Raw genomic sequence first — 24,148 nt, 5'->3', positions numbered from 1 at the left:
TAATAAGACATCTGACTCTTAAAGTGGTTCTCTTGAGTGCATGCATGTGCACGCGCGCACACACACACACACACACACACACCACATAAAATGTGTAAAAAAAAAGTAGGATCAGTAAAGATTAAGGGTTGAAAAGAAATTTCCAAGGCTTCAAGTAGCCAGCTTTGAAGTGAATTTCATCTAAACATCTTGGGTTTATTATCTACAGCAAGGCTGAGAGCCAAGACAGCAAATGTGTGATCTGATTCCCGTGTATGCTGGGCACCCTGGTCTGATGAGATGACATCCCCCAGCCTCTGATGTGTGCTCTATAGAGTGCACATTCAGGAAGAGGTACCTGTCATAGACGGCTTCCCAAATGATCTAACCTTTTACTCTACCATTTTACTGACTATGGCTATCTTCTCTAGTCTATAGAGATTATAACCCAACTGAGTGTGGTCTAATGTTCTCTATCAAGGAAAGGGGAGGAGCCCGGACGACAGCAGCAGAGCTGTGGTGGTGTGGGGCCAGGGCGACCCGGCTAGGTGGTCAGGCTGGGGGTGCACGTCAGTGGTAGAGCACTCAACCAGATACAGATACGGAGCCACTTCTACCCTTAGCTCCTAAAAATCAAATCGGAAAGACATCAACTGCTTTACATCAAAACATTCTCATTTATTTTTAAATTCTGTAAAGTTTTTAAAAAATACAATCTTAGAGCTTTGGAACAATGAAACAGGGTAAGGTTTTAGTGTTTCCCATTTACCTCAGATCCCAGTTAGAATGTGTGTACACAGTTGGCCAAAGCCAAACACGGTTTCTCATGTTGCTTTGTTAACCAGCATGAACTGGGAGGTGAAGACAAGTTTCTATAGAAACAGAACCTACGGCTGTGGCCCTACAGTGGGGAGCTGAGCCAACTTGAGCTCCACTGAGAAGTTAGAAATTTCTTCCAAAGGGAGAATACAAACAAAATGAGCATGTCTCACTGATAAATGTAAATAAGAATGACGGATACAGGGACAACTATTCTTAGGGGCAAATTTTCTCTAACAAGTGTGGGCTCTATTATCTCCAGCATTTCAAAAGCCTCCCGACTGAAGCTGGGCATGTGCTACACCCAGCTCCCCCTCTTTCCCTCCTGCCCTGTGTCACCTGGCACTGCACAGATGCCTGGAGGACAAAGCAGATGTAATCCCACCCTTATGCTGGCTAGGTCTGTCTGTGTGCACTTCTGCCACCGACCCACACTCCACCTCAAAAGCTGCTCCCACAGGATGTGCCCAGCTACCCCTGCCTATTAAGGCCCTTTCCCTTCTTTAACAAGCTAACCCAACTCACTAAAACCCCATGCCAGCACTGTCATGTGGCGCACTGAGATTGATCTGCATCTTTCCTCACTGAGGAAACAGTTCCTTGAAAGGGCATGAACTGCACCTCATTTACTTCATGGCCCTAGGGCTTTATGCAGTGTGGCTGAAAAAAAAATTTAATTGCCTACAACCTATTAAATTGGTGAAAATGTGGCCTTTTTTCAAACACAAAACTTTAGTAGCAATTTATCTATAAACATTTAATACTATTAACTGCATGCTTTAAGAAACATCAAAACTTGTTATCCAGTCTGACAGGCTAAAGATCCTGTCAAGAATGCTGAAAAGCTGATACTTGCGCACTGCTGGCGGAGGAATTCAGAGTTTGGCAGAACGGAACACAGACACCCTGTGACCAGCTCCACTCCTGAGTGGGTGTTGTCAGCATTACTTAGCCCTGCACTGGGATACTTCCAATGGTTCAGTAATACTGGGGTGAGGGGAAAACTTCTGGTATCTTTAAATTCTACAGAGGAATGAAAATAACTTCTACACATAGTAACAAAGACACTACCTTCCACTCTGGTAAACTGTACCTTTGAGGATGGAGAGGGTAGGCACTATAAAGGAACAACCACAACAGGACTTCTCCATCCCCGACTGGGAAGGTAATGGAGGAAGGTACAGTGGAACACCAGGCAAACCAGGTTCACCCACATGCTCCGTCATTTGTGCACCTTACAATGTATAATGACCTTGTACCAGAGTCCACAAGGCGGAGGAACAGCCATGAGACAAATGGGCAAGGTATCTGTGTCCCTCTGCTCAACACGGAAAGACACAAGAACTTCCCGGTGCTCAGGTGACAGTGCATTTGCTTCTCACATTGGCGCAGGGTTCACAGTGCTGCTTCCAGACATTTCTCTGGTCTCCAGGGAAGTAGGCAGCTTTATGAGATGTTATCCATCAGCTACTTTTTAGCACCAGGTTTCAATTAACCATTCACTTAAGTCCCTATCAAATATGGCCTGCAGAACTGAGTAACCGTTCTAACATCCAAAATAACTGTACTATATATTCTTTATCTACTCTAAAATTTGCTGCCACTTCTTGACAAAGATGGGATGGGGAAAAAATGTTTGTTTTTGTTTTTGAGACATGGTCTCACTATAGCCCAGATCAGAACTTAAGCCCAAGCTGGTTTTAAACCCCACAGCCATCTCCTTGCCTCAGCCTCCCAAATGCTGGGGTTTTAAACACGAGCTGTCATGAGCTAGAAAAACTTAAATCCAGGAGGGTCTTTAAAAATCTGCAGCCACTTTTTAGTAAAGCTGGGACAGAGTTTATATATTATATATTATACCTAAAATATAAATTACTGAAAATATAAGTCTTTAAAATTCACTTTCACCTTTATATAGAAAGTAAACTCTTAAAATATAGAAAGCTTATCCAACTGCTATGACTTTGAAAAAAAAAGAAAGAAAAAGAAGAGCTCTGAGTACTCTGAGAACAACTACTATGCCTCCTACTGTCCGGACAGAGAATCTGACGTCATAAAGATTAACATAAGTTCAAGGAATAGACCTTGATATTAAAAGTATTCAACTGTCAGGACTCCTGATAAGACTGTCTTGAGACTATACAAATAAAAATAATTCTCTAAAACCTTCAAGAGAAAACAAAAGTACCTAAAACCATACACTGATACTGGACAAACTGAGCCAAAGTCCAGGTAAGGCATAGGTGAACACAGCACTTTGACACATCCCGAGACAGTGGCTCCCTACATTACCCAGAGTCAAGGGCTTAAGGATGTTCCCGTCTCAGCTTCCTGAGTGCCTGGGACTACAGGGACATAGCACCACACATACCCGGATGGAGATGCAGACTACAGTCACTCACTATGTGTACATAAACTAGAACACTGCTAGTGTAGTAAGTCAGACTGTAACCCACGGTCCTTCACCACCATAAGTCAACAGATGGCGTGGGACCCACTCCATTTCAGACTCTTCGAGGTCGGAGATTGGTTTTGTTACCTTCCAGGCAGCGGTCCAAGTGCTCATTAATCTGTGACTCCAAAACTATACTCTGACAGACTGGACAGTTGACCAGCCGTCGCTGAGTGCATGAGCTGCCTGAATTCCCAATTGTGCTGGTGGCTGTGGGCCGTGGGCTACTCTGAGGATCACCACCACCACTCTGTGTCTGCTCCTTGATAATATTATCCAAAGCAGTCCTGTCCTCCAACCGGGGCCGCTTGTCTGGGAACTGGTCTTCAGACCCATTCTCCCCTTGGGGTATGGCTGCGGATGTCACAGTCGCAGACACTACAGTTGCTGATGCTGAGGCCACGGCTTTGGAGGCATTTCTCAGGGATGCCCTGGAAGGTGGAACCTTTCTCTGAGAACCGGATGAGGCTGGATGCTTGGTGCAGTCCCCAGTGGTCCCACTCTTAACTGGGGATCCATTCACATTTCTGAAAGCCTTTTGGTTGGCAACAGAGACTCTGGGGAAGTAGCTGCTCAGGACACTCTGGTGACTGGCAGTGGGGACAGGGGAGACCAGATGAGGCTTTTTACTCGGGAAACCATTCACCTCAGCGTTGGAATCGATTCTCAGGCCACTTGCTGAATGGTCTCGACTTGAGAGACCTTTGGCTTCATTGACCATGTATGAAGTGCTCAACTTCCCAGGTGAAGGGCAAGTGCTTGTATCTCCAAGAACATACCCTTTGCCGCTGAATGGGATGAGCGGCTGGACCTCCCCTCTGCACAGCTTGTCTGCAAAAGAAGCAGACAAGACTCTTCTTCAGCATATTGCCACACGACAAACACTGAGCAAATGGTAATTATCTAAACTGAAGGATTATTTTGTTCTAACTCAGATCTGTGCAGTAGTCACCCAATGACAAGAGAAGGCCACCTTCATTAGTCAGAGCCTTGCACTAAGAACAGCAAGGATGAAGAAATTATAAATAGGAACTAAGGACTTTTCCCAGTGCTCAGATTCCTCTAATCTGCTCCCCACTCACCCAGCTTCCCAAAGATCCAGTTCCTCTGCACCAGTTCTCCAGTCCCGACCTCCCAGCACTTCAGATTAAGAGCTACAGCTTGGCTCCTGAGGGGACCCCAAACTGACACCCTTGCAAGGGGGAGCATCAACTTCAGTGACTCCTGCCTCCTCAGAGCTTCCCAGGAAAGGACAACATGGACAAATGCAGGCCGGACTCCTTTCCCATCCTCCCCGGACACCTTGGCAGAAGTCACTGAGACAGGAAGGGCCGGCTTGGGACTCACAGTCTGGGTGTTGTTAATTCAGCTACTGTTTTCAATCTGAGAGTCATTTGCCTTGGACTTTCCCTCAGATACTGTAGATGGAGACCGGTTCACCTTTCCTCCCTTCCACACACCTTTCCCATCACCACTCTGTGTTCTTTACACCTGAGAAGAGCAGCCTTGCAACCCTAACTTGGCTCCCCAGCAGGCAGCACTGCCCAGGCACTAGCCGGGTCACAGAGACGGGAGGTGAGACAGAGAGATACCTTTGCTCTCCACTGCTGATGCTTGCTGCTTGCCTGGTTTTGTCTTTCCTCTGCTTTTCTTTGAATAGTTCTCAGGCTCCTTGATTTTTATGTAAGTGCCTCCACAAGTTTTCTGGTGGTCAGCCCACCAGTAGTCATGGGCAGAGGGTGCCCTGTTGGTCGCACGCTTCACATAGCCATAGTAGGGCTGTTTGTGCTGGCAGGGCCCATTGCAGCGCCACCAGTGCCGACGATACTCATCCACCTCGTCATGGAAAGTATGGTAGACCTGGGCAGAGGGAAGTGTCCAGCAGTCAAGACACAAGTTAGCCCTCTACAGAGATACTTTACCCAAGAAATCTTTGTGTATGTGTGTGTTTATTAAATATTCCACTTCTCAGACATTTCTATTTTGTGAAAGACAGCTACTGTATTTAGTATCTTTTCAAAAGTTCACTTTAAAGGGACACATCAGATAATTTATAACTTCCTAATGTACATAGATAGCAGCATATAAGCCGGGCGGTGGTGGCGCACGCCTTTAATTCCAGCACTCGGGAGGCAGAGGCAGGCGGATCTCTGTGAATTTGAGGCCAGTGTGGTCTACAAGAGCTAGTTCCAGGACAGGCTCCAAAGCTACAGAGAAACCCTGTCTCGAAAAACGAGAGAGAGAGAGAGAGAGAGAGAGAGAGAGAGAGAGAGAGAGAGAGAGAGAGAGAGAGAGAGAGAGAGAGAGAGAGAGATTGAGATTGATTTGATTTTGGTGTGTTGGGGGAAATAACCATAAAGCCCATCTATGAATGCTGTTTCAAAGATTGAACATTATCAAAATCTAAGACTGAAAAGTGGTTTACCATAGCACCAGTGTAGGGAGGGCACACTTCAGTCTTGGCTGTGGTAGCTCCTCCAATACTACACTGTCAGAACTCAAAGAACCTCCAATGAGGTCCTGTCACAGATGTGGGAGATGCTCCTCTAAGATGCTGCTCTGGAGTTGCTGGAGGCATCTGTGGCCATTTTACCCACAGGGCCTAGACAAGTCCACACATTTCTGTAGGATCCTTTTTTTAAAAAAAAATGTATTATTTATTTGCAATAGTGTTTTGCCTACATGCAAGTCTGTGTGAGGGTATCAGATCTTAGAATTACAGACAGTTGTGAGCTGCCATGTGGATGCTAGGAATTAAACCCGGGTCCTTTGGAAGAGCAGTCACTGCTCCAGCCCTCTGTAGAACTCTTGTTCAAGGATGAAAATCTTCAGTTTATAGAATGAATCTAAGCATGGTAACTCTGAATGGCCACTGCTTGGAGGCACAAACCTATAACCCCAGTGCTTAGGAGGCTGAATGAGAATTGTGAGTTTGAGGCTAAACTGGTTTACTGTCTCCCCTGCTCCCGAAACATATGTAGCTCACCATACCGTTATGTTGGCACCTGTCAGTTGGTTGATGCGATGCATATGTTTACAGAACTCTGGGCCATGCCCTTCCCGGTCTTTATCATTATTAGTGACAAATAAGTAGGCATGTATCATTTCGTGCAAAAGAGTCTGAAACAGAAAACCAGCAAATTAATTTTCTAGGGCATATCTGAAGATGAAAATGCATTTTCTTTCTTAATTTCAGGAGTCTTAGCCATCTGTAGGCCTAAGTACACAAAACTCTGTATATAATATTCCAAGCTTTGCAGATCCCAGTGAACAATTCCTTTCAAGGAATTACACTTGCTCAAAAAGGCCTACTTATCTATGTACCAATTCAAACACTGAAAGTTGATGACTCCAACCACATAAAACTTTACAATTCTGATACAGAAACCCACTGTAAGCAATGTCAAAAGAGGATTCTGACAACTCAGCAACATATTATCACGGGCTCTGAATTCTGCACACAAGGGACTCCTGATGCCAGCATGAAAATGCCAATTAACAAAAGAACAAACAGCCCAGGTCTACATGGGCACAAAGTACATGCTAGGCATGAAATGATGCATGCCTGTGATCCCAGCACACAAGGTTAGAGTTAGAGGATCGGGAACTTGAGACCAGCTTGGCGGCATCACCCTCCTAAAAAATAGCTGGGTACATGCACGCCAGCTTGCTGAGGAGGCTGAAGCAAGCAACAGAAGCACATAAAACCATGGCCAACCTGGGTCACAGACTGCCTCTTAAAAATTAACAAAATATCCTGGCCAGGAAAAACCAGCCTGGGCTACCATTAAGATCCTGCCTTCAACAAACAAACAAACAAACAAACAAACAAAAACCCCCTGCAAACCACAGAGCTGAGAACCAGGCTTATCAAAGAATACCTCTACAAGGTCCTTTCTGGGTCTCAGTTTTAGAAGGGGTTCACTGAGACGGATGGAGCACATTCCTCCTCTTCCTTCATAAGTGCAGATCCCAGCACACCTGGAAAGCAATCACAACAATGGATTAGGTTCACCAAATCCACTGTTTGGAGAGTCAGAGGAGACCGATCAAAAGTAAACCCTAGCCTGCCCTGGCGGAATACGCCTGTAATCCCAGCACTATGGAGGCAGAGGCAGGCAGATGTCTTGAGTTCCAGGCCAGATGGGGATGCGTAGTGGGGCCCCGTCTCAAAAACAAAAGAACAAAAACAGAACAAAACGAAAAACAAAAGCAGATCCTTACCGGTTCGTGTGCGGTGCACAGGAAACGTCCCTAAAGGCAGATGGCTTTCCTTAGGGGAACACTTGGCTGCAGGGAGTAACACTTGCTCGCCCTCACCCACTGTCACCCAGTCTGCCCCACACAGGCAATGATCAGCAGGGACCGGTTTGTCCACCGCGTCGGCAGGGGCACAGGGTTGGTGCGAAGTGACAGCTATATACTACATCTTCCCCTGCTTTACCGCAGGCCGCTTACTAGGGGACAGGACAGGAGAGGGGCAGATTGCTAGCTCAACTGGGGCTTCTCTGACTGAACGGGTGGCACGGGGATCCCGCGGGACAGCACAGGGGGCCGTTAAACCCGGCCCGCTCTGGAGCGCAGGCACGTCTCCGTCCGCCTCGAGGCGGGGGACACCAACGACAACGCCGCGGCTCTCCCTCCCCGACGTTCGGAGCCGTTCGTGGGGCGCACTCACAGTGTCATGCGCACACTCCACTTCACTTCCACCGCCTCCAGCTGCCCCCAGAAGAAGCGGTCGTTAAACTGCAAGAAGAGCGCCTGCAGGTCCGGGGTGGGGTCCACCAGCTCCCAGGACGCGTCCACCAACGACACGGGCTCCCGCGCCGCCGCGCGCCGCGCCACCTGCACGTCCCACTCCTGCTGCAGCCGCAGCGCTACCACCAGGTCCTCGTCCATCACGCTACTCCCGCCCAGGCCACTGCGGGGGACGCCGGTCGTGCTCACGCGGCGCACAGGTCTCGCGAGAGCTCCGGGGCTGGCGGTCGGGCGCGCGCCGGTTCGCTTCGAACGCCTTGGAGGAAGCGGCTTCGTGTCGTCCCGCGACACCGGCTTAGGAACGCGGGGCTCGGGCTAGGGACGGCTGCGGGAAGCCAGCCGGCTGCCTCCTGAAGGCCCCCGACGTCCGGCGTCTCACGTCAGGTCTGCTGCGCGTCCGATTCACCTCTGACTTCCGCACTGGCTCCTTCGCGCACGCGCCTTGAGGCGTGGCCGTTTGCGCGCAGGCGCTCCGCCGGCCCTCCGCCCCACGCGCAGGCGCAGGAGGAGAGCCTCGCCTCTCGCACAGGCGCAATGCGACGCTCAGCTCCGGCGCAGGCGTTCGGGTGTCGCTCCCGCCCCGCTTCCTCCGCCGTCTTCTCCGCGGGACTCGGGTGGGGCCCGGGAGCAGCGAGTGACAGCGACGGCGAGCGGCGGGCGCAGGACGGGGGACAGCCATGTCGGACAGCGGGGCGAGCCGCCTGCGGAGGCAGCTGGAGTCGGGGGGCTTCGAGGCGCGGCTGTACGTGAAGCAGCTGTCGCAGCAGTCGGACGGCGACCGCGACCTGCAGGAGCACCGGCAGCGCGTGCAGGCGCTGGCGGAGGAGACGGCGCAGAACCTGAAGCGCAATGTCTACCAGAACTACCGGCAGTTCATCGAGACGGCGCGCGAGATCTCGTACCTGGAGAGCGAGATGTACCAGCTGAGCCACCTGCTGACGGAGCAGAAGAGCAGCCTGGAGAGCATCCCGCTGGCCCTGCTGCCCGCCGCCGCTGCGGGCGCCTCCGCGGCTGAGGACCCGGCGGGCGCGGGGCCCCGGGAGCGCGGGGCGGCCCAGGCAGGCTTCCCGCCGGGCTCGGCGGGCGGCCCCCGCGACGGCCCCGGCGCGGGCGAGGAGGGCAAGCAGCGCACGCTCACCACGCTGCTGGAGAAGGTGGAGGGCTGCAGGGACCTGCTGGAGACGCCGGGCCAGTACCTAGTGTACAACGGGGACCTGGTGGAGTACGAGGCGGACCACATGGCCCAGCTGCAGCGCGTGCACGGCTTCCTCATGAACGACTGTCTGCTGGTGGCCACCTGGCTGCCGCAGCGGCGGGGCATGTACCGCTACAACGCGCTCTACCCGCTGGACCGCCTGGCGGTGGTCAACGTCAAGGACAACCCGCCCATGAAGGACATGTTCAAGCTGCTCATGTTCCCCGAGAGCCGCATCTTTCAGGCGGAAAACGCCAAGGTTAAACGCGAGTGGTTGGAAGTGCTGGAGGGAACCAAGAGGGCGCTCAGCGACAAGAGGAGGAGGGAGCAGGAGGAGGCAGCGGCCCCCCGCGCGCCGCCACCGGCCACTTCCAAGAGCGGCAACCCGTTTGAGGACGAGGATGATGAAGAACTGGTCACCCCCGAGGTAGAGGAGGAAAAGGTAGACCTCTCCATGGAGTGGATCCAGGAGTTGCCCGAAGACCTAGATGTCTGTATTGCGCAGAGGGACTTTGAGGGCGCCGTGGACTTGCTGGACAAATTGAATCACTACCTGGAAGATAAGCCCAGCCCACCTCCTGTGAAAGAGCTGAGGGCCAAAGTGGACGAAAGAGTTCGACAGCTCACCGACGTGCTGGTGTTCGAGCTCTCCCCCGATCGCTCTCTGAGAGGCGGCCCTAAGGCGACTCGCAGGGCAGTGTCACAGCTGATCCGGCTGGGCCAGTGCACGAAGGCCTGTGAGCTGTTTCTGAGGAACAGGGCAGCAGCTGTGCACACGGCCATCCGCCAGCTTCGGATCGAGGGCGCCACTCTGCTCTACATCCACAAGCTCTGCCACGTCTTCTTTACCAGCCTGCTGGAGACGGCAAGGGAATTTGAGACAGACTTTGCAGGCACGGACAGCGGCTGCTACTCTGCGTTCGTGGTCTGGGCTAGGTCTGCAATGGGCATGTTTGTGGATGCTTTCAGCAAGCAGGTTTTCGACAGCAAGGAGAGCCTGTCCACTGCAGCTGAGTGTGTGAAGGTGGCCAAGGAGCACTGCCAGCAGCTGGGAGAGATTGGGCTGGATCTCACCTTCATCATCCATGCCCTGCTGGTGAAGGACATCCAGGGGGCCTTACACAGTTACAAGGAGATTATCATTGAAGCCACCAAGCACCGAAACTCAGAGGAGATGTGGCGCCGTATGAACCTGATGACCCCTGAGGCCCTGGGAAAGCTCAAAGAGGAGATGAGAAGTTGTGGGGTCAGTAACTTCGAGCAGTACACAGGAGATGACTGCTGGGTGAACTTGAGCTACACGGTGGTGGCTTTCACCAAGCAGACCATGGGCTTCCTGGAGGAGGCGTTGAAACTGTACTTCCCAGAGCTACACATGGTGCTCCTGGAGAGTCTGGTGGAAGTCATCCTGGTCGCCGTGCAGCACGTGGACTACAGCCTGCGGTGCGAGCAGGACCCAGAGAAGAAGGCCTTCATCAGGCAGAATGCATCCTTCCTTTATGAAACTGTCCTCCCAGTGGTGGAGAGGAGGTTTGAGGAAGGTGTAGGGAAGCCTGCCAAGCAGCTGCAGGACCTGCGGAATGCATCCAGACTCCTGCGGGTGAATCCCGAGAGCACCACTTCTGTGGTCTGAGGCCCTGGTCTGGGTGTGTGTGTGTGTGTGTGTACAGACTACAGTGTACTATCTGTATTTATATGACACTTGTCAGCACATTCCTCAGAGTCAAAACAGCGTACACAGTGCCCTCGTAGAAACACAGTCAAAGGAGAAAAGAAAATGTGTTGTGTCCCCATACTGGAATTATTAGAGCATAAGCCACACTTTGTACCAACTCCTTAAGGAATGCATGGTCACACCATGGCATTTCAGATTACCCTCTGACTTGAAACACACTTCCCACCGTAGGACATCCAGGAGCAATGCACTTCTGTGCCACCTAGAAAAATATGTAAACCCCAGCAAAATTGTAGCTTCTTGATGGTCAGTACTATGTAATGCAATGGCTTTATGTATTCCTTAAACTAATCCATTTGGAGAGAAGACAGGAGTTGGGAAAGCTGGTTTGGGATAGATTTGGATAAGTGGGCAGCAGATTCTCCAGTGTTCGTAGGTACATGGAAATCTTCATAAAACAACTCCGCAGGCATCCAATGTTCCATGGCTAATTAGCATCATAGTATTTTGCTCGGGTGCATCTTTCTGGGAATCACAAGGACTATGGTGAATTTTTACCATATTCCAGACCGAATGAATTTGCTGCTACAGTGCCTTTGCCATGTTCAGGAAGGGAAAGTCATGGGAAAAGCCCACCCCAAGAAGCCTGGCTGTGGGGAGTGGCGGCAGGCCACTGCAGGCCCCGCCTGGTTTAGGAGCCACTGAGATTTAAGGCAAATGCAGAGCTCCTTTTTTGAATATTTACTGGTAGTTCAGGGTCTGTGTAGATTAGGAGTTAGAAAAATAATGCAAATCTCACTGTTAAAGAATGCCTGCTTTGAGCAGAGATTTGTTTGTTTTCTTGAGATAGGTTTCAGCCCAGGCTGGTGTCTTGGGCTGGTTTTGTACCCAAGAAAGACCTTGAATTTCTAAATCTAACTCCACTTCGCAAGGGCTGGGGTTACAGGTGTGTGCCACCAAGCCCAGTGTATGCCATGTTGGGAAACCCAGGGCTTTGTGCATGCTAGGCAAGCACTCTACCCACTGACCACATCCTCTGCCCTGATGGGTGTCATTTTTGTTTTGTTTTATTTTTTTGTAACTTAGTAGATAATTGAGGAGATGCATATGCCTCAAGCACAGGGAAGGGGCCTTTTGTGACCCCTCCAATGCTGTGCTGCACTTTAAAACATAAGAGCCAAGAATGCTGATGCTTCTAATCGCTGCACTGGAAGCAAGAGGCAGGTGTATTCAAGGCCAGCCAGGGCAACAAAAACACAACTTTTAGGAGAATTCCAGGTTATTTCAGATTGTTCAGTAAAGGAGAGTGTAGGCGGGTGTGAGCTATGGCTTGTAAAATGCTCTGCTCTACCCTGATTATCTAATGTTCCTCTAACAAAGTGTTCTGGAAGACTTGCTTACCCACTAGCTTACCTATGGCTTTTGTCCATGATGCTGTTTTTATACCACTGCTTCTAAGGGTTATTTCTCTTCTGAATAAAAAAGGTAGTGTTAAGACATAAAATTGTGTAAAATGTTAAATGGTGGGGCTGGAGAGATGGCTCAGAGGTTAAGAGCACTGGCAGTTCTTTTAAGAGGTCCTGAGTTCAATTCCCAGCAACCACATGGTGGCTCACAACCATCTGTAATGAGATCTGGTGCCCTCTTCTGGCATGTTTGACTACACGTACAGCCAGAACACTGTATACAAAATAAATAAAATTAAGAAAAAAACCAAAACCTTAAATGGTTTCTGCAGTGATTTAGGGCTATAAAACTCCTTGGCTTAGTTAATTCATTTCAGACCAGACCAACATTTTTTTTTAATTTTTTTTATTTTTAGCTCTACGTACTTAAAAAGTTGGAAATCACCATTGCTGATTACTTTTTTTCTATGTTAGGATTTCTTTTTTAATGGTTTTTCCATGTAGTCCTGGATGTCTTGGAACTCTCGATGTAGACCAGGTTGGCCTTGAACTCAGAAATCTAACTGCTTCTGCCTCCCAAGTGCCAGGATTAAAGGCTTGTACCACTCTGCTGAGCATAGGGTGGTTTTTGGTTTTTTTTTTTTTTTTTTTTTTTTTTTTTTTACATGACCATAACTGATTCCCAGCCAAACAAAAATACTAATTTAAGATCATTGGAAATTTGAATTTCATAGATTGTGCGGTTGTGGTGATTACTTGGTGCCTCCTAAAGTCTGATATATGGAATGTTGTGTGTGAATACAGCGCTGGGTTCTGGGGAATGGAAAGCTTAGTGCAGAGAGCTGTAATAATGACTGTGTTTCCCCACATAATAAATCTTTATGGTAATGGAAGTAGAGAATTTTATTCTGCTAAGAATGGGCTAATGTGTTCCTCAGTATAGTAGAGGGAGTCTGGCAAGTCTGTGTTCCTGGGAAGCTGACTGGATCCACCTCGGGTGCCAGACACCAAGCAAGTTCTAAAGCTTGAAGGGTCATCTGTCACAGTGACGGTGCCATTCGTTCTGACTTCCCAGTTCAACATTAATTACCTTTTCTTGTTTGGTTCAACACTAACTGCATAGATCAGGAATTACAGGTGGGATTAATTAAGGTTGGGAATTTGGTCTCTGATGAAAGCCTCCTGACACTTATTGCTCCAAGTCCTTTCTGTTCAAGACGCTGCCTGTCGATAGATTCTCAGCTAGGATTGGAAGCTGGGGCTTGCTGTTGAAGATGACAGCATTGCTGTGTACTTCGATGTGCTGTAAAATGACATTTTCTAAACTGTCCGATAAAATAAAGCTTTACAATGTTCTCACAACGGATAGAATTGCTACTGTAACATTCTATTTGCTTATTTATCTGCACTTACTTTGATACAGGATCTTGCTCTAGCCCTGGCTGGCTTAAAACTGTCTTTGTAGACCATGCTGGTATTGAGCTCAGACAGAGATCCTCCCGTCTCTGCCTCCAGAGTGCTGGGCTTGTAAGATGTGTGCAGCCAGCCACCACCTGTCTGGCCAGTTCTATTTACGTTTTTAGGTTTTTTTGGTTTTTTTTTTAGGTTTTTCAAAACAGGGTTTCTCTGTAGCTTTGGAACTAAATCTGTAGACCAGGTTGGCCTCAAACTCACAGAGATCCACCTGCCTCTGCCTCCCAAGTGCTGGGATTAAAGGCATGCGCCACCACTGCCTGGCTTTATTCAATATTCTTATGTTTTTATTTACGTGGGGAGGACAGAGAACTACTAGATTTTAAGTATTGTGCATACTGTCAGAATTAAGAATAAATAGTTTAAGTCTTGAGGGTGCTGGAGATCAAGCCCAGGGCCTTATGATAAGCAAGTACTTAAAGCAACACCCAGGGTCCTAGAAAGCCCAAGGTTTTTAGGCTATCATTGAGTGGGAAATTTCAGATATACAGGTGAGAATTTTAAGAGCCAAGTTTCATGCTACCTGTGGATCACTGACTGAGGTAAATATCACAACAGTGGGTGGGAAATAAGAAAGCTACTATAGAGTTAAAGGACCAAATGCTGTGTTTCACGCTGCCTGCCCTATGTTTAAAAATAGGACGTTAACAAAAACGGCTGTGGACCACAGGAACACTGTGGCAGTTTCTCATGAAACTCCTGGCAGAGACAGGTGTGAAAAGAAAGGGAAGTGTGTACCATGGGCATGTCTGGAAGAGACCTGAAGGGACTGCAGAGAGCAGCAAGGTCCTTACCCGTGTCGAACGCCCGACAGTCTGCTAGGCGACCTGGCAAGCGCTCTGTGCACTGCCCCCAGAATTCAGTTACCTGGCTTTATTCACACAAGTGTATCAAAGCATCTCACTATAGCTGTACTTCTCGGGGGTTTTCTGTGACAGCATAGTGTCCACAGTTAACAAATCATGACTTCATTTTCTGTAATCTTGTTAGCGTCACGGGTTTGTGACTTGAAAATATTCTGAGTTTGATGTGATGGCACACATTTTTAATCTCAGCATTCAGGAGGCAGTGGCAAGGGAATCTCTGGCTAATCAGGGCTACCCAGTGAAACCCTGCCTAAAAAAAAGGGCCAGGTGCATCCTTTTAATCCCAGCTAGGAGGTAGAGGCAAGCAGATCTCTGAGTTTGAGGCCAGCCTGGTCTACAAAGTGAATTCAGGACAGCTATGACAATGTAGAAGCCCTGTCACGAGGGGTGGGGTGGGGGAGAAAGATGATATGATACATGTATATAATCTATTTCTAGGTGTTGCTGTGCCAAACGGTCCCCTCTTTGTTAGTTACTTTAACCCATGTATTTTTTTTTTTTTTTTTTTTTGTTTTTCGAGACAGGGTTTCTCTGTGGCTTTGGAGCCTGTCCTGGAACTAGCTCTTGTAGACCAGGCTGGTCTCGAACTCACAGAGATCCACCTGTCTCTGCCTCCCGAGTGCTGGGATTAAAGGCGTGCGCCACCACCGCCCGGCTAACCCATGTATTATAAGCTAGAGATCTCCAATAGCAGTGCTTCTACTGGCTTTTCAGTCTCTGGTGGCAGACCTGACTGTGTCACGGCATGGCACTGTAGGTCTAAGTCCCTCTGGCCACTGTTTTTATGCAGGAACCAGGATGCCAGATGCCCACAGTCTGTCTCTTCTGCTTGGTCTTGCCACCGAAGAATCTAGTAAACGTGGTGTGCTGGCTGATTTCAATTTTCCACACCATTTTCCTGGAGGTACCAGAGTAGGTCCATGATGCCTTTCTTGGTCCCTTTGCTGTGATGTCAGCCTAAATCCCAGACAACTATCCTTTCTTAATTTAGATAAACACTGCCAAATTTGATGATCAGGAAAGTTATGTATTCTCCACAACACAGGAAAATTTGTTTCCAATAATCGTAATTACTCATTTTGTGATAAAAGTAGCCTTATGTGTAGTAAGATTTTATTTTTTTTCTTTTTTAGATAAGGCCTGCATAATCCTAGGTTGGCCTGGAACTCTATAGATCAGGCTGGTCTTGAGTTCACAGAGATCCCCTTCCCTCAGTCTTATGAGTGTTGGGAAAAAGTGTGTTATCACACCAGGCTCCATCACTTAAAAAAAAAATGTGAATGTATCTCTGTAGCAAAAAGAGGGTGTCAGATCTCCCCGAGCTGGAGTTGCATGTGTTACAGGCCACCCAACGTGGGTGGCAGGACCTGAACTCTTCAGCCCCAGATTTAAACACTTTGAATAGTCCTTTTAGGAGCCTGGGATAAGGTGTAGTACAGTGCTTGCCTAGCGTGCACAAAGATCCGAGTTCAATCCCCAGCACTGCAGAAGCACTGTATAAACCAGCATGGTGGTGTGTGCCTGTAGTCTTTCTCGGCACTGAGGAGGAGTCAGGAGGACCTGAAGCTCATTCATCCTCAGCCACCTGGTGAGTTCAAGGCCAGCACCTGGCTGGTGAACAGCTCAGCTCAGGTCAGCAGAACTGTGCTTAGGTGTGGCAGCTGACAGTGGCTGATGGACCTGTAATCTGCCCACCAGAGTCCATTGCCAGGACCACTGTTCAATGGCCCTGCTCAATTCAACACGCGGGAATCCCCTTTAACTTCTCAAAGCAGCAAATGTTGCCATAGGGCTTGTCTGTCACTTGTGGGCCAGTGTAGCAGTGGCTGTCATAGGCCCTGGGAATAGAGGCACCACCTGGGGAATTAGGAGAAAGGACCATACTGGGCTTCTCAGTGACCCTCCTTGGTTCTTTTTTTTTGTTTGTTTGTTTGTTTTTGTTTTTTCGAGACAGGGTTTCCCTGTAGTTTCTAGAGCCTGTCCTGGAACTAGCTCTTATAGACCAGGCTGGCCTCGAACTCAGAGATCCGCCTGCCTCTGCCTCCCGAGTGCTGGGATTAAAGGCGTGCGCCACCACCGCCCGGCCCCTCCTTGGTTCTTACATTAAAATGCCTATCCCCGATGATTGAACTGTAGCCTAGATTCATATACTGAGGGAGAGCTCCTCATGATGAGAATCCTGCTGGGAATACAACATGTACCACCATATCCAGCCTACTTTCTCCTGAGTCCCATGGAGAGTCAGCAGTCATGTCCAAAGCCAAGGTGAACCTGCTGTGGATGCACCTTCATCTTGGACTTCAGCTCTCAGAGTACAAGAAATCGGCAGGTCCTGCTTTCTGCTCTGGCAGCCCCCAAGGGCCTATGTGAGACCACGATTCTCTCTGCACACACCCGTAGTCTTTTCCTCTATTACCCAGCCCCACTCCCTGACATAGGTCCACCGATGTTGGGGTCACTTCCAGAGGGACTAACTTGCAGAGCTGTCCTGTCTCGCTTCAAACTCCTCCTCTCTCCACATATATTCATGTCACATCATGTAAACATTTCTTTGTTGTTCACACTTGTTCATGAGACTACTGGGAATAAAATTTAAACTAGATAGTTTATTATACACTTCTGTCGAATTTGTACTTGAGTCAACTTAATTAAGGTAGAAATGTAAGATACAGGTTGCGTCTCTTATCCAAAATGCTTACAATGGAAGGAAGTGTGTCCAATCTAAATGATTTTTTGCTGTTCAATAAGAACAGGTTATTGAATACTCTGACAAAGAGCACTGAGCTGGGCTGCTTTTTAGAGTTTGGAAGATCTGCTGTTCTAAAACAAAATGTCTTAAAGATATGACCTAAGTCTAGACATGAACACACACAGCCCACAGGTAACCAACCATACACAATGTTCTTAATACACCTGTGTTTTGACTGGGACCCGCATGGAGCTCAGGAGAGAACTCTGTCATGCTCATGCTCCCAGCTCCAGGCTGGGCTGTGAACACTCACCTGGGTCCCCTCCTCAGCGTATTTCTGCACAGCTGAGGGGCCAAAGCTGCTGCTGTACAATCCGTCACATGCTGGCCTGAAGGTGGAGCATGTGTGGGAAACTGTATGGCAGTGAGTGGGGGCCTGAGCTCTGCTTTCCAAGAATGTTTTCAAAAAGCTTTTATTTTAGACACACGGTTGACATGAACGCCAGCAGTCACTGTGTCAGAAGATCACACTGATGCTCTCACTGATCATTTCCTCCTCTTGGCAGAAGGACGGCTCACAAGGTCTCGGAGACGGAAAGCACATCCTCCTCTCTATGTCCGTCTCTGGCAGTGAGTCCTTTGTGACTGTCACGTGGAACCGCTTCATGATTACTAAAGTTTCGCAGTGACTGGTTTTCCTATGGGCGTCTTACATCCTAAGATGAAGAAACAGCTCATGAGGAAATGGCGGTCTTGCTTGTGGCGACAGCTGCTGTAGGGCTGTGGTCCACTCTGCAAGGCTGCAGATGCTGAGACCCTCCTCGTCACGCAGCTGGCTCCTCTGGATTCTACTGACCCTGACAAAGCCAGTGGCTGCCTTTTCGAGATGTTCCTTTTTCTCAGCCTACAGCATCCAGAGGGCTCTTAGCTCCACTCTGTACCAGTCAGTGTGTGATGAAAGAATCCACCACACATCCTCACCCAGAGTATCCCAGACTTCAGAGGGACAGAAAACATCACCGCAGATGCGTAAAACTGAGGCAGGATTGCTATGAGTTTGAAGCCGCTCTGGGCTACAGAGTGAGTATAGTGAGGGCTAGATCAACCAGGCATCCAGTGTAAGACCTTGCCTCAGAAAACAAAAACAAGGCCAGGTATGATAGCATACACCTTTACTCCCAGCACAAGGAGGAGGGGGCAGAGCAGAGGCAAGCAGATCTCTGTGATCCTGAGGCTGGCCTAGTCTACTTAGTGAGTTTGAGGCCAGGCAGGGCTACATAAAGATACCCTGGCTCAAAAACAAACAAATGGGAGGAGCTGGAGAGATGGCTCGGAGGTTAAGAGCATTGCCTGCTCTTCTAAACGTTCCGAGTTCAATTCCCAGCAACCACATGGTAGCTCACAACCACCTGTAAAGGAGTCTGGTGCCCTCTTCTGGCCTGCAGGCACACACACAGACAGAATGTTATATACATAATAATTAAATATTTAAAAAAAAAAAAACAAAAAAACCAAACGAACAAACAAGGAGAGAGCTGGAGAGGCGGCTCAGTGGTTAAGGACATTTGTTGCACTTACAGAAATTTAACAGCTCCCTGGTTCTAAGGAATCCAATGTCCTCTTCTAGCCTTTGTGGATACTGCACACATGTGGTATATATACACACATGCAGGTAAAAATATCCACATAGATAAAATAAAAGCTTTTATTAAAAAAAAGAAAAACAAAAGTCAGAGGCAGAAGAGAGTCAGCCACCCCCCACCCCGACACACACACACACACACACACACACACAGCTGCACACAAAGGGCTGAATGCTGGTCCAATGCTGGTCCAGACGAGGCCTAGGCAACTGACTGTGCTGGAAGCGAGCACCGTCCTCTTTGTGTTTCTGTGTCTTCCTGCCGAACACTTTGCTGCACCTTCTTTTCTTTCCCTTTTGGCCTTTAAAAGTCTGTTCTTTAAAAACTGTAGGCAGTGTATAGCGTTGCGATACCCTTACCATTTTAAAATCTTCTTTCTCAGTTCTCTCCAACCCCATCTGTTTGTTTTTCCCCCCCTTTTCCCTCCTCTACTCTGTTTGTTTTGTTTTTTAAGACAGGGTCTTGCCCTGGAGGACCAGGTACTCATTATGTAGCCCAAAGCTGGCCTTGTACTCATGGCAGTTCTCCATGTGCTCTTCTCCCAAGTGCTGTGATTGGCACTTTTCCTTAAGGAAAATCTGGCTTATACTCAGCTTGTTTATATTAGAATCTACAGCTGCTCCTTCTGATAAGAATACTCATGCCACAGCACATGCTAGTGTCTGCACAGCAGGAAACACGGGTCTGTGTCCATGACAGCGGCACTTACCAAGCATTTCTTCTAATTTGCTTGTGGCAGACTCATTCACACTAAACACGATGCTGTTATCTCTACAGAGAAGGAAAGCTGGGTTACTGTGTGGGACAGACAGCCACTCACACCTCTTCCTGACTCTACGTTCTATCACAGGATGTTACGGGCCTGTGTCATGAAGCTTGCTTTTCTCCCCTTCAGGCCTAGGGACCAAATCCAGGTCCTCACACATGCTAGGCCAGTGCTCTACCACAGCCCCAGTAGGAAGTAGCTGAAAGGCTTCTTGCTTCTGTTCTGACCACAAGATACACAACTATGAGAGTTTGGCATCAAGATAGTGGTTCATTCAGGAGACGCTATACCAGTGGTTCTCAACCTGTGGGTTGCGACCCCTGGAGGCAGAGTGGGAGGTGGTATTGAGTGATTCTTTCACAGAGTCCGAATAGCAGATATTTGATTACCTCTCGCAGCAGTAGCAAAATGGCAGTTATGAAGTAGCAACAAAATATTTTATGGTTGGGGTCAGCACAACATGAGGAACTATTAAAGGGTTGCAGTGATAGGAAGGTTGAGAAGCACTGCTCTACACACACACACACACACACACACACACACACACACGACACTCATACACACACCTTCCTTCTGATCACATAAGATACAACTAAGTTTGGCTTCAACTTTACCACTGAATACTGATTCAGTTAGATCTGTTTCTCTCCATCCACACACGTGCATGCACACACCCACACACGGTACCCTACACTTTCTTCTGTAATTAATCTAGGAAATGCAGTCTGAGGTTAAACCAAACCTAGGCTAGAGTATATTCTTAATTGTGTGACGTGCAGGTTCCCCCAAACTTGCGCTGATTTAACCCTGAGGCAAGAAGATGGGAAGCACCGCACTGCGTGTCCTCTGTCCTGGGTCTCAGGCTTCAGTGTCACTCCTTCCTGACCCCATTAGCACCTGGTACTTACACCTTCTTCTTTTCTACCACCCCAAGTCTCACGAAAGCTGCTAAGGCATTTTTCTGCAGGTCAGAAGACAGCGCGTCATAACACTGAGAGGCACCTGCAAAGAGGAAGAGGACGAGCGATCACTCCTGTTCTCAGCTGAGAACCCCCCACCCCTGCAGAGATGTGACCGACCTCGATCCAGAAGCTGACTGGTGAACTTCCTAGCTGCAACCAAGTACTGTCTCTCAGTAAAGCAGTCCTCTTCTTCATGCAAGAGGTATTTGGAAAGTATCTGGTTTCACAAGGGAGAATGAAAAGAAAACAGAGAAAAGAGGTAGCCAAACACAAGAGCACGGTGGTCACACTGCCCTCACTAACAATGACTCCCTCCACGGTCTACAACGTCTAATTGTCAGCAGCTTTTACAACTAGAAAAGGACAGTTTGAAATGGCATTTGTTAAGAGCGGAATTTCTCATCTCAGCTGACTGCAAGAATCACTTCCAGTTTCACGTCTTGGGTTGCCCAGGGAGAGAGGACCTACTGCTTTTGGCTCTGTCTTTCTTTCTGAATGCAGAGTGCAGGCTCAAGCATTGGCTGATTCCCAGTTTATCAAGTGCCCATCCCATGCTAGACTTTGTGGGAGGAGGTGGACAAGGTCACCTCTGGGTTTACAGTCCCAGTCCCCACTGTCCACCCACCATCACGGTGCTCAAAGCTGGCCTATAAGACACAGATGCCTCTTCTGAAATGCCTGCACACCCCATCATTTGCCTTTCAAATTCCCTCCCTCCCTCCCTAGAATCCTGCTGCAGTGCCTGAACCCAGCTCTGTGTCCTCTTCTGGGTTGTCTGAGCAGGACCTTGCTCTTGTTCTTCTCAAAAGCAGAATGAGTGTTCAGTGACATTAAAGCAGAGGGCACTCACCACTATGGATCAACACCTAGCCATACAAAGAACAGAGGAAATCAAAGCATGGCTGTAATTCTGAGTGCAATCATGGGCTTACAGGGGTGCTACCCGCAGCCTATGACAGGCCCAGCTTGTCCCTGAGTAGACACGGAACCTGGCACATGATCACCCTTCACACCAGAAGTAATTTCAGGAAGAAAGTCTTATGATACTGATATGGGCGTGCACAGAATCTGCAACTTCACATACCTGGTATGAGTCCACAAAAGGTTTAAAGAGCCCTATGAGAAATTCTAACACAGCGTTCCCTTTGTCTGTGATGATGATGTCCTTCCCAGCCATCTGTACAGCCTCAGTTTTACACAGCAAGTAACAGCCTTCCTCAAAGTCCTAGGGAGGGACAGGGGAGACCACATACACATAATGGTCCGCGTACCCTCAATGTCACTAGTCCCACAGCTCCCAGAGCCACCTGACTATGCACTGAAGCTGGAAGCGTTTGTTCCAGCACTCAAGTGCCAAAGCTCAAACATGTAAATATACAGCGTTTGTGAAGCTGTGGCCCAGACAGACACACAGACAGATGCACACACACACATACACACACAACAGATGTTCTTCACTTGACAATGCAACACTTTCTTAGATGTAATCGCAAATCCGGAAAATCCCCCAAGTGGAGTTAGATTCAAGCCCTGCCAGCCTCGTTTCTCTCTCCCTGAAACCTAGAGCACCGTCTGTCTGTCTGCCTCTGCCCACACCAGCAAACCCACAGACTACACGGCTGTCCCACTGCCAGGCAGGCCCACCGCAGGCCCACTCTCAAAGAAAATGTGCTGCTGTGCAGAGGCATGCTGGGATCCTAAGCTGTCACTTCTGGAACGTGCACTATGGCCTGCCTGCTCTTGGCGGTCAGAACTTACCCTGAGTGTGTTTTCTGGGAGGAAGATGAACTCATCTGAAAACACGTTGCGTAGGAAGGAAAAGCAACTGAAGACATCCTCTGGAAAGAACCCAGTTCACAAAATTAAGGCATTGCTTTAGATCTTATAGCCCTTCAAATGTGTGTGTATGCAGGTAACAAGGAAATAATTGAGTCCTTCAAGGAAGCTCAAGTCAACACAGTTTATCTGAAGGACAGACTACACTCAGCAGAGTTTAAACAAGGCTTCAAATCCCTCAGTCTAGAAACAGGTTTGATGCCACCACCCTTAGAAATTCCTCAGAAGGGCCTCCTTCTGAGTAGAGAAGGAAGGGGCTCATTTCCCAGCTTCCCCCATTCTCCTAGCTACCATTTCTTCATTGTCATCTAGCACTTTGCGTGAACACCCAGGTCAATCACCAATTATTCATACACACACTAAGGTTTGCCCCCAAGACCGACTGAAGGAGATTCTCTGGGGTGGAGCCTCATGACCCTCAGGTAGACATAACTCATTTCAACTCAGTGTGATCTAATACCATGTACACTGTACAGTGATCGTGGTGGGGTCCCATCTGCCTCTGCTAGGGCTGTCCCAGCAGAAACTGCAGCAGATCAGGAGCTGGGCAATGGTGTTCCCAATGTAGAGCCTCTCTAGGAATTACAGGGCTCTCTGGACTTAATCACCCATATGTACACACACACACACACACACACACACATACATATATGTATGTATGTATATATGTATATGTATGTATATGTATATATATGCATATAATGTATATAATATATATAATATATATTATATGTGTATGTATGTATGTATACACACACACACACATACATATGGCACAGCTAGTGTTAGTTTATTGTGTGTATATGTTTAAGGATACAAATATGCCACAAACACGCATATGGGAAATCAGAGGGCAACTTTCAGGAATTGGTTCTTGATTTCCACCTCATTGCAGACACAAGAGCCTATCTTGATTGCTGGTATGAAAGCTTAGGGGCAAGTCTCCTGTCTCACTTATAGGAATGCTGGGCTTCATATACATGTTACCACACCTAGCCTTTTACATGAGTTCTAAGAATCTCAACTTGGGGAATGGAGAGATAGCTCAGAGGTTAAGAGCCCTGGCTGTCCTTCCAGAGGTCCTGAGTTCAATTCTCAGCAACCACATGGTGGCTCACAACCATCTATAATAAAATCTGGTGGTCCCTTCTGGTGTGTAAGCATACATGCCAGAACACTGTATACATAATAAATAAATCTTTTTTTTTAAAAAAAAATCTCAGCCGGGCGGTGGTGGCGCAGGCCTTTAATCCCAGCACTCGGGAGGCAGAGGCAGGCGGATCTCTGAGTTCAAGGATAGCCTGGTCTACAAGAGCTAGTTCCAGGACAGGCTCTAGAAACTACAGGGAAACCCTGTCTCGAAAAACCAAAAAAAAAAAAAAAAAAAAAAAAAAAAATCTCAACTCAGCAATCAAGCTTGCCTAGCAAACCACTAACCCATCTTCCTAGTTCGAAGGTACAGTGCAGATCAGGGAGTCACTAGGTCTTTCCAGTTCTCAAGTTTTATTTTTCCTCTTAAAAATTTATTTTCATGTTATTCATATGCATACGTGTGTATATGCCCTGCATATGCAGGTGCCCATGGAGGGCAGAAGAGGGTGTTGGCATCCCTGGAACTACAGTTGTTGG

At 48.2% G+C, this 24,148-nt stretch overlaps 3 protein-coding genes across 4 annotated transcripts in view; 1 reads left to right on the top strand and 2 right to left on the bottom strand.

Annotated features, from left to right (window-relative positions):
• Nucleotides 1-636: 636 nt before the first annotated feature.
• Nucleotides 637-8,433, bottom strand: Sprtn (SprT-like N-terminal domain). Its single transcript, XM_038313234.2, has 5 exons — nt 7,929-8,433; nt 7,132-7,231; nt 6,242-6,370; nt 4,843-5,110; nt 637-4,081 (listed from the first exon to the last, which is right to left on the bottom strand). The coding sequence occupies exons 1-5, from the start codon at nt 8,147-8,149 to the stop codon at nt 3,303-3,305; spliced, it is 1,497 nt and encodes a 498-aa protein (XP_038169162.1). The 5' UTR covers nt 8,150-8,433; the 3' UTR covers nt 637-3,302.
• Nucleotides 8,434-8,580: 147 nt separating this feature from the next.
• Exoc8 (exocyst complex component 8) lies at nt 8,581-12,119 on the top strand. Its single transcript, XM_038312692.1, has one exon. The coding sequence runs from the start codon at nt 8,686-8,688 to the stop codon at nt 10,834-10,836; it is 2,151 nt and encodes a 716-aa protein (XP_038168620.1). The 5' UTR covers nt 8,581-8,685; the 3' UTR covers nt 10,837-12,119.
• A 5,650-nt stretch (nt 12,120-17,769) lies between these two features.
• Nucleotides 17,770-24,148, bottom strand: part of Gnpat (glyceronephosphate O-acyltransferase) — a 28,879-nt gene continuing 22,500 nt past the window's right edge. For both annotated transcript variants that reach the window (XM_038312469.1, XM_038312470.1), the window contains 6 exons: nt 22,442-22,521; nt 21,768-21,908; nt 20,801-20,900; nt 20,630-20,723; nt 19,665-19,726; nt 17,770-18,028 (listed from right to left, as the gene is read on the bottom strand). In XM_038312469.1, the coding sequence (XP_038168397.1) occupies nt 17,985-18,028; nt 19,665-19,726; nt 20,630-20,723; nt 20,801-20,900; nt 21,768-21,908; nt 22,442-22,521 (521 nt within the window). In that variant the 3' untranslated portion in view covers nt 17,770-17,984. The remainder of the gene's footprint in view (nt 18,029-19,664; nt 19,727-20,629; nt 20,724-20,800; nt 20,901-21,767; nt 21,909-22,441; nt 22,522-24,148) is intronic.

The sequence above is a fragment of the Arvicola amphibius genome, chromosome 15, assembly GCF_903992535.2.
Source record: "Arvicola amphibius chromosome 15, mArvAmp1.2, whole genome shotgun sequence".
NCBI classification, from domain to species: Eukaryota; Metazoa; Chordata; class Mammalia; order Rodentia; family Cricetidae; genus Arvicola; species Arvicola amphibius.
This window is presented reverse-complemented; position numbering and strand designations above follow the sequence as displayed.

Excerpts from the sequence above, each read along its gene's own strand:
- Sprtn (XM_038313234.2), bottom strand. The coding sequence starts at position 8,149 with ATGGACGAGGACCTGGTGGTAGCGCTGCGGCTGCAGCAGGAGTGGGAC. Across the intron at positions 6,371-7,131 it reads CCAGAAAGGACCTTGTAGAG|ACTCTTTTGCACGAAATGAT; the intron begins GTATTCTTTGAT and ends TTTCTGTTTCAG. Across the intron at positions 5,111-6,241 it reads TGACAGGTGCCAACATAACG|GTCTACCATACTTTCCATGA; the intron begins GTATGGTGAGCT and ends CCCTCTGCCCAG.
- Exoc8 (XM_038312692.1), top strand. The coding sequence starts at position 8,686 with ATGTCGGACAGCGGGGCGAGCCGCCTGCGGAGGCAGCTGGAGTCGGGG.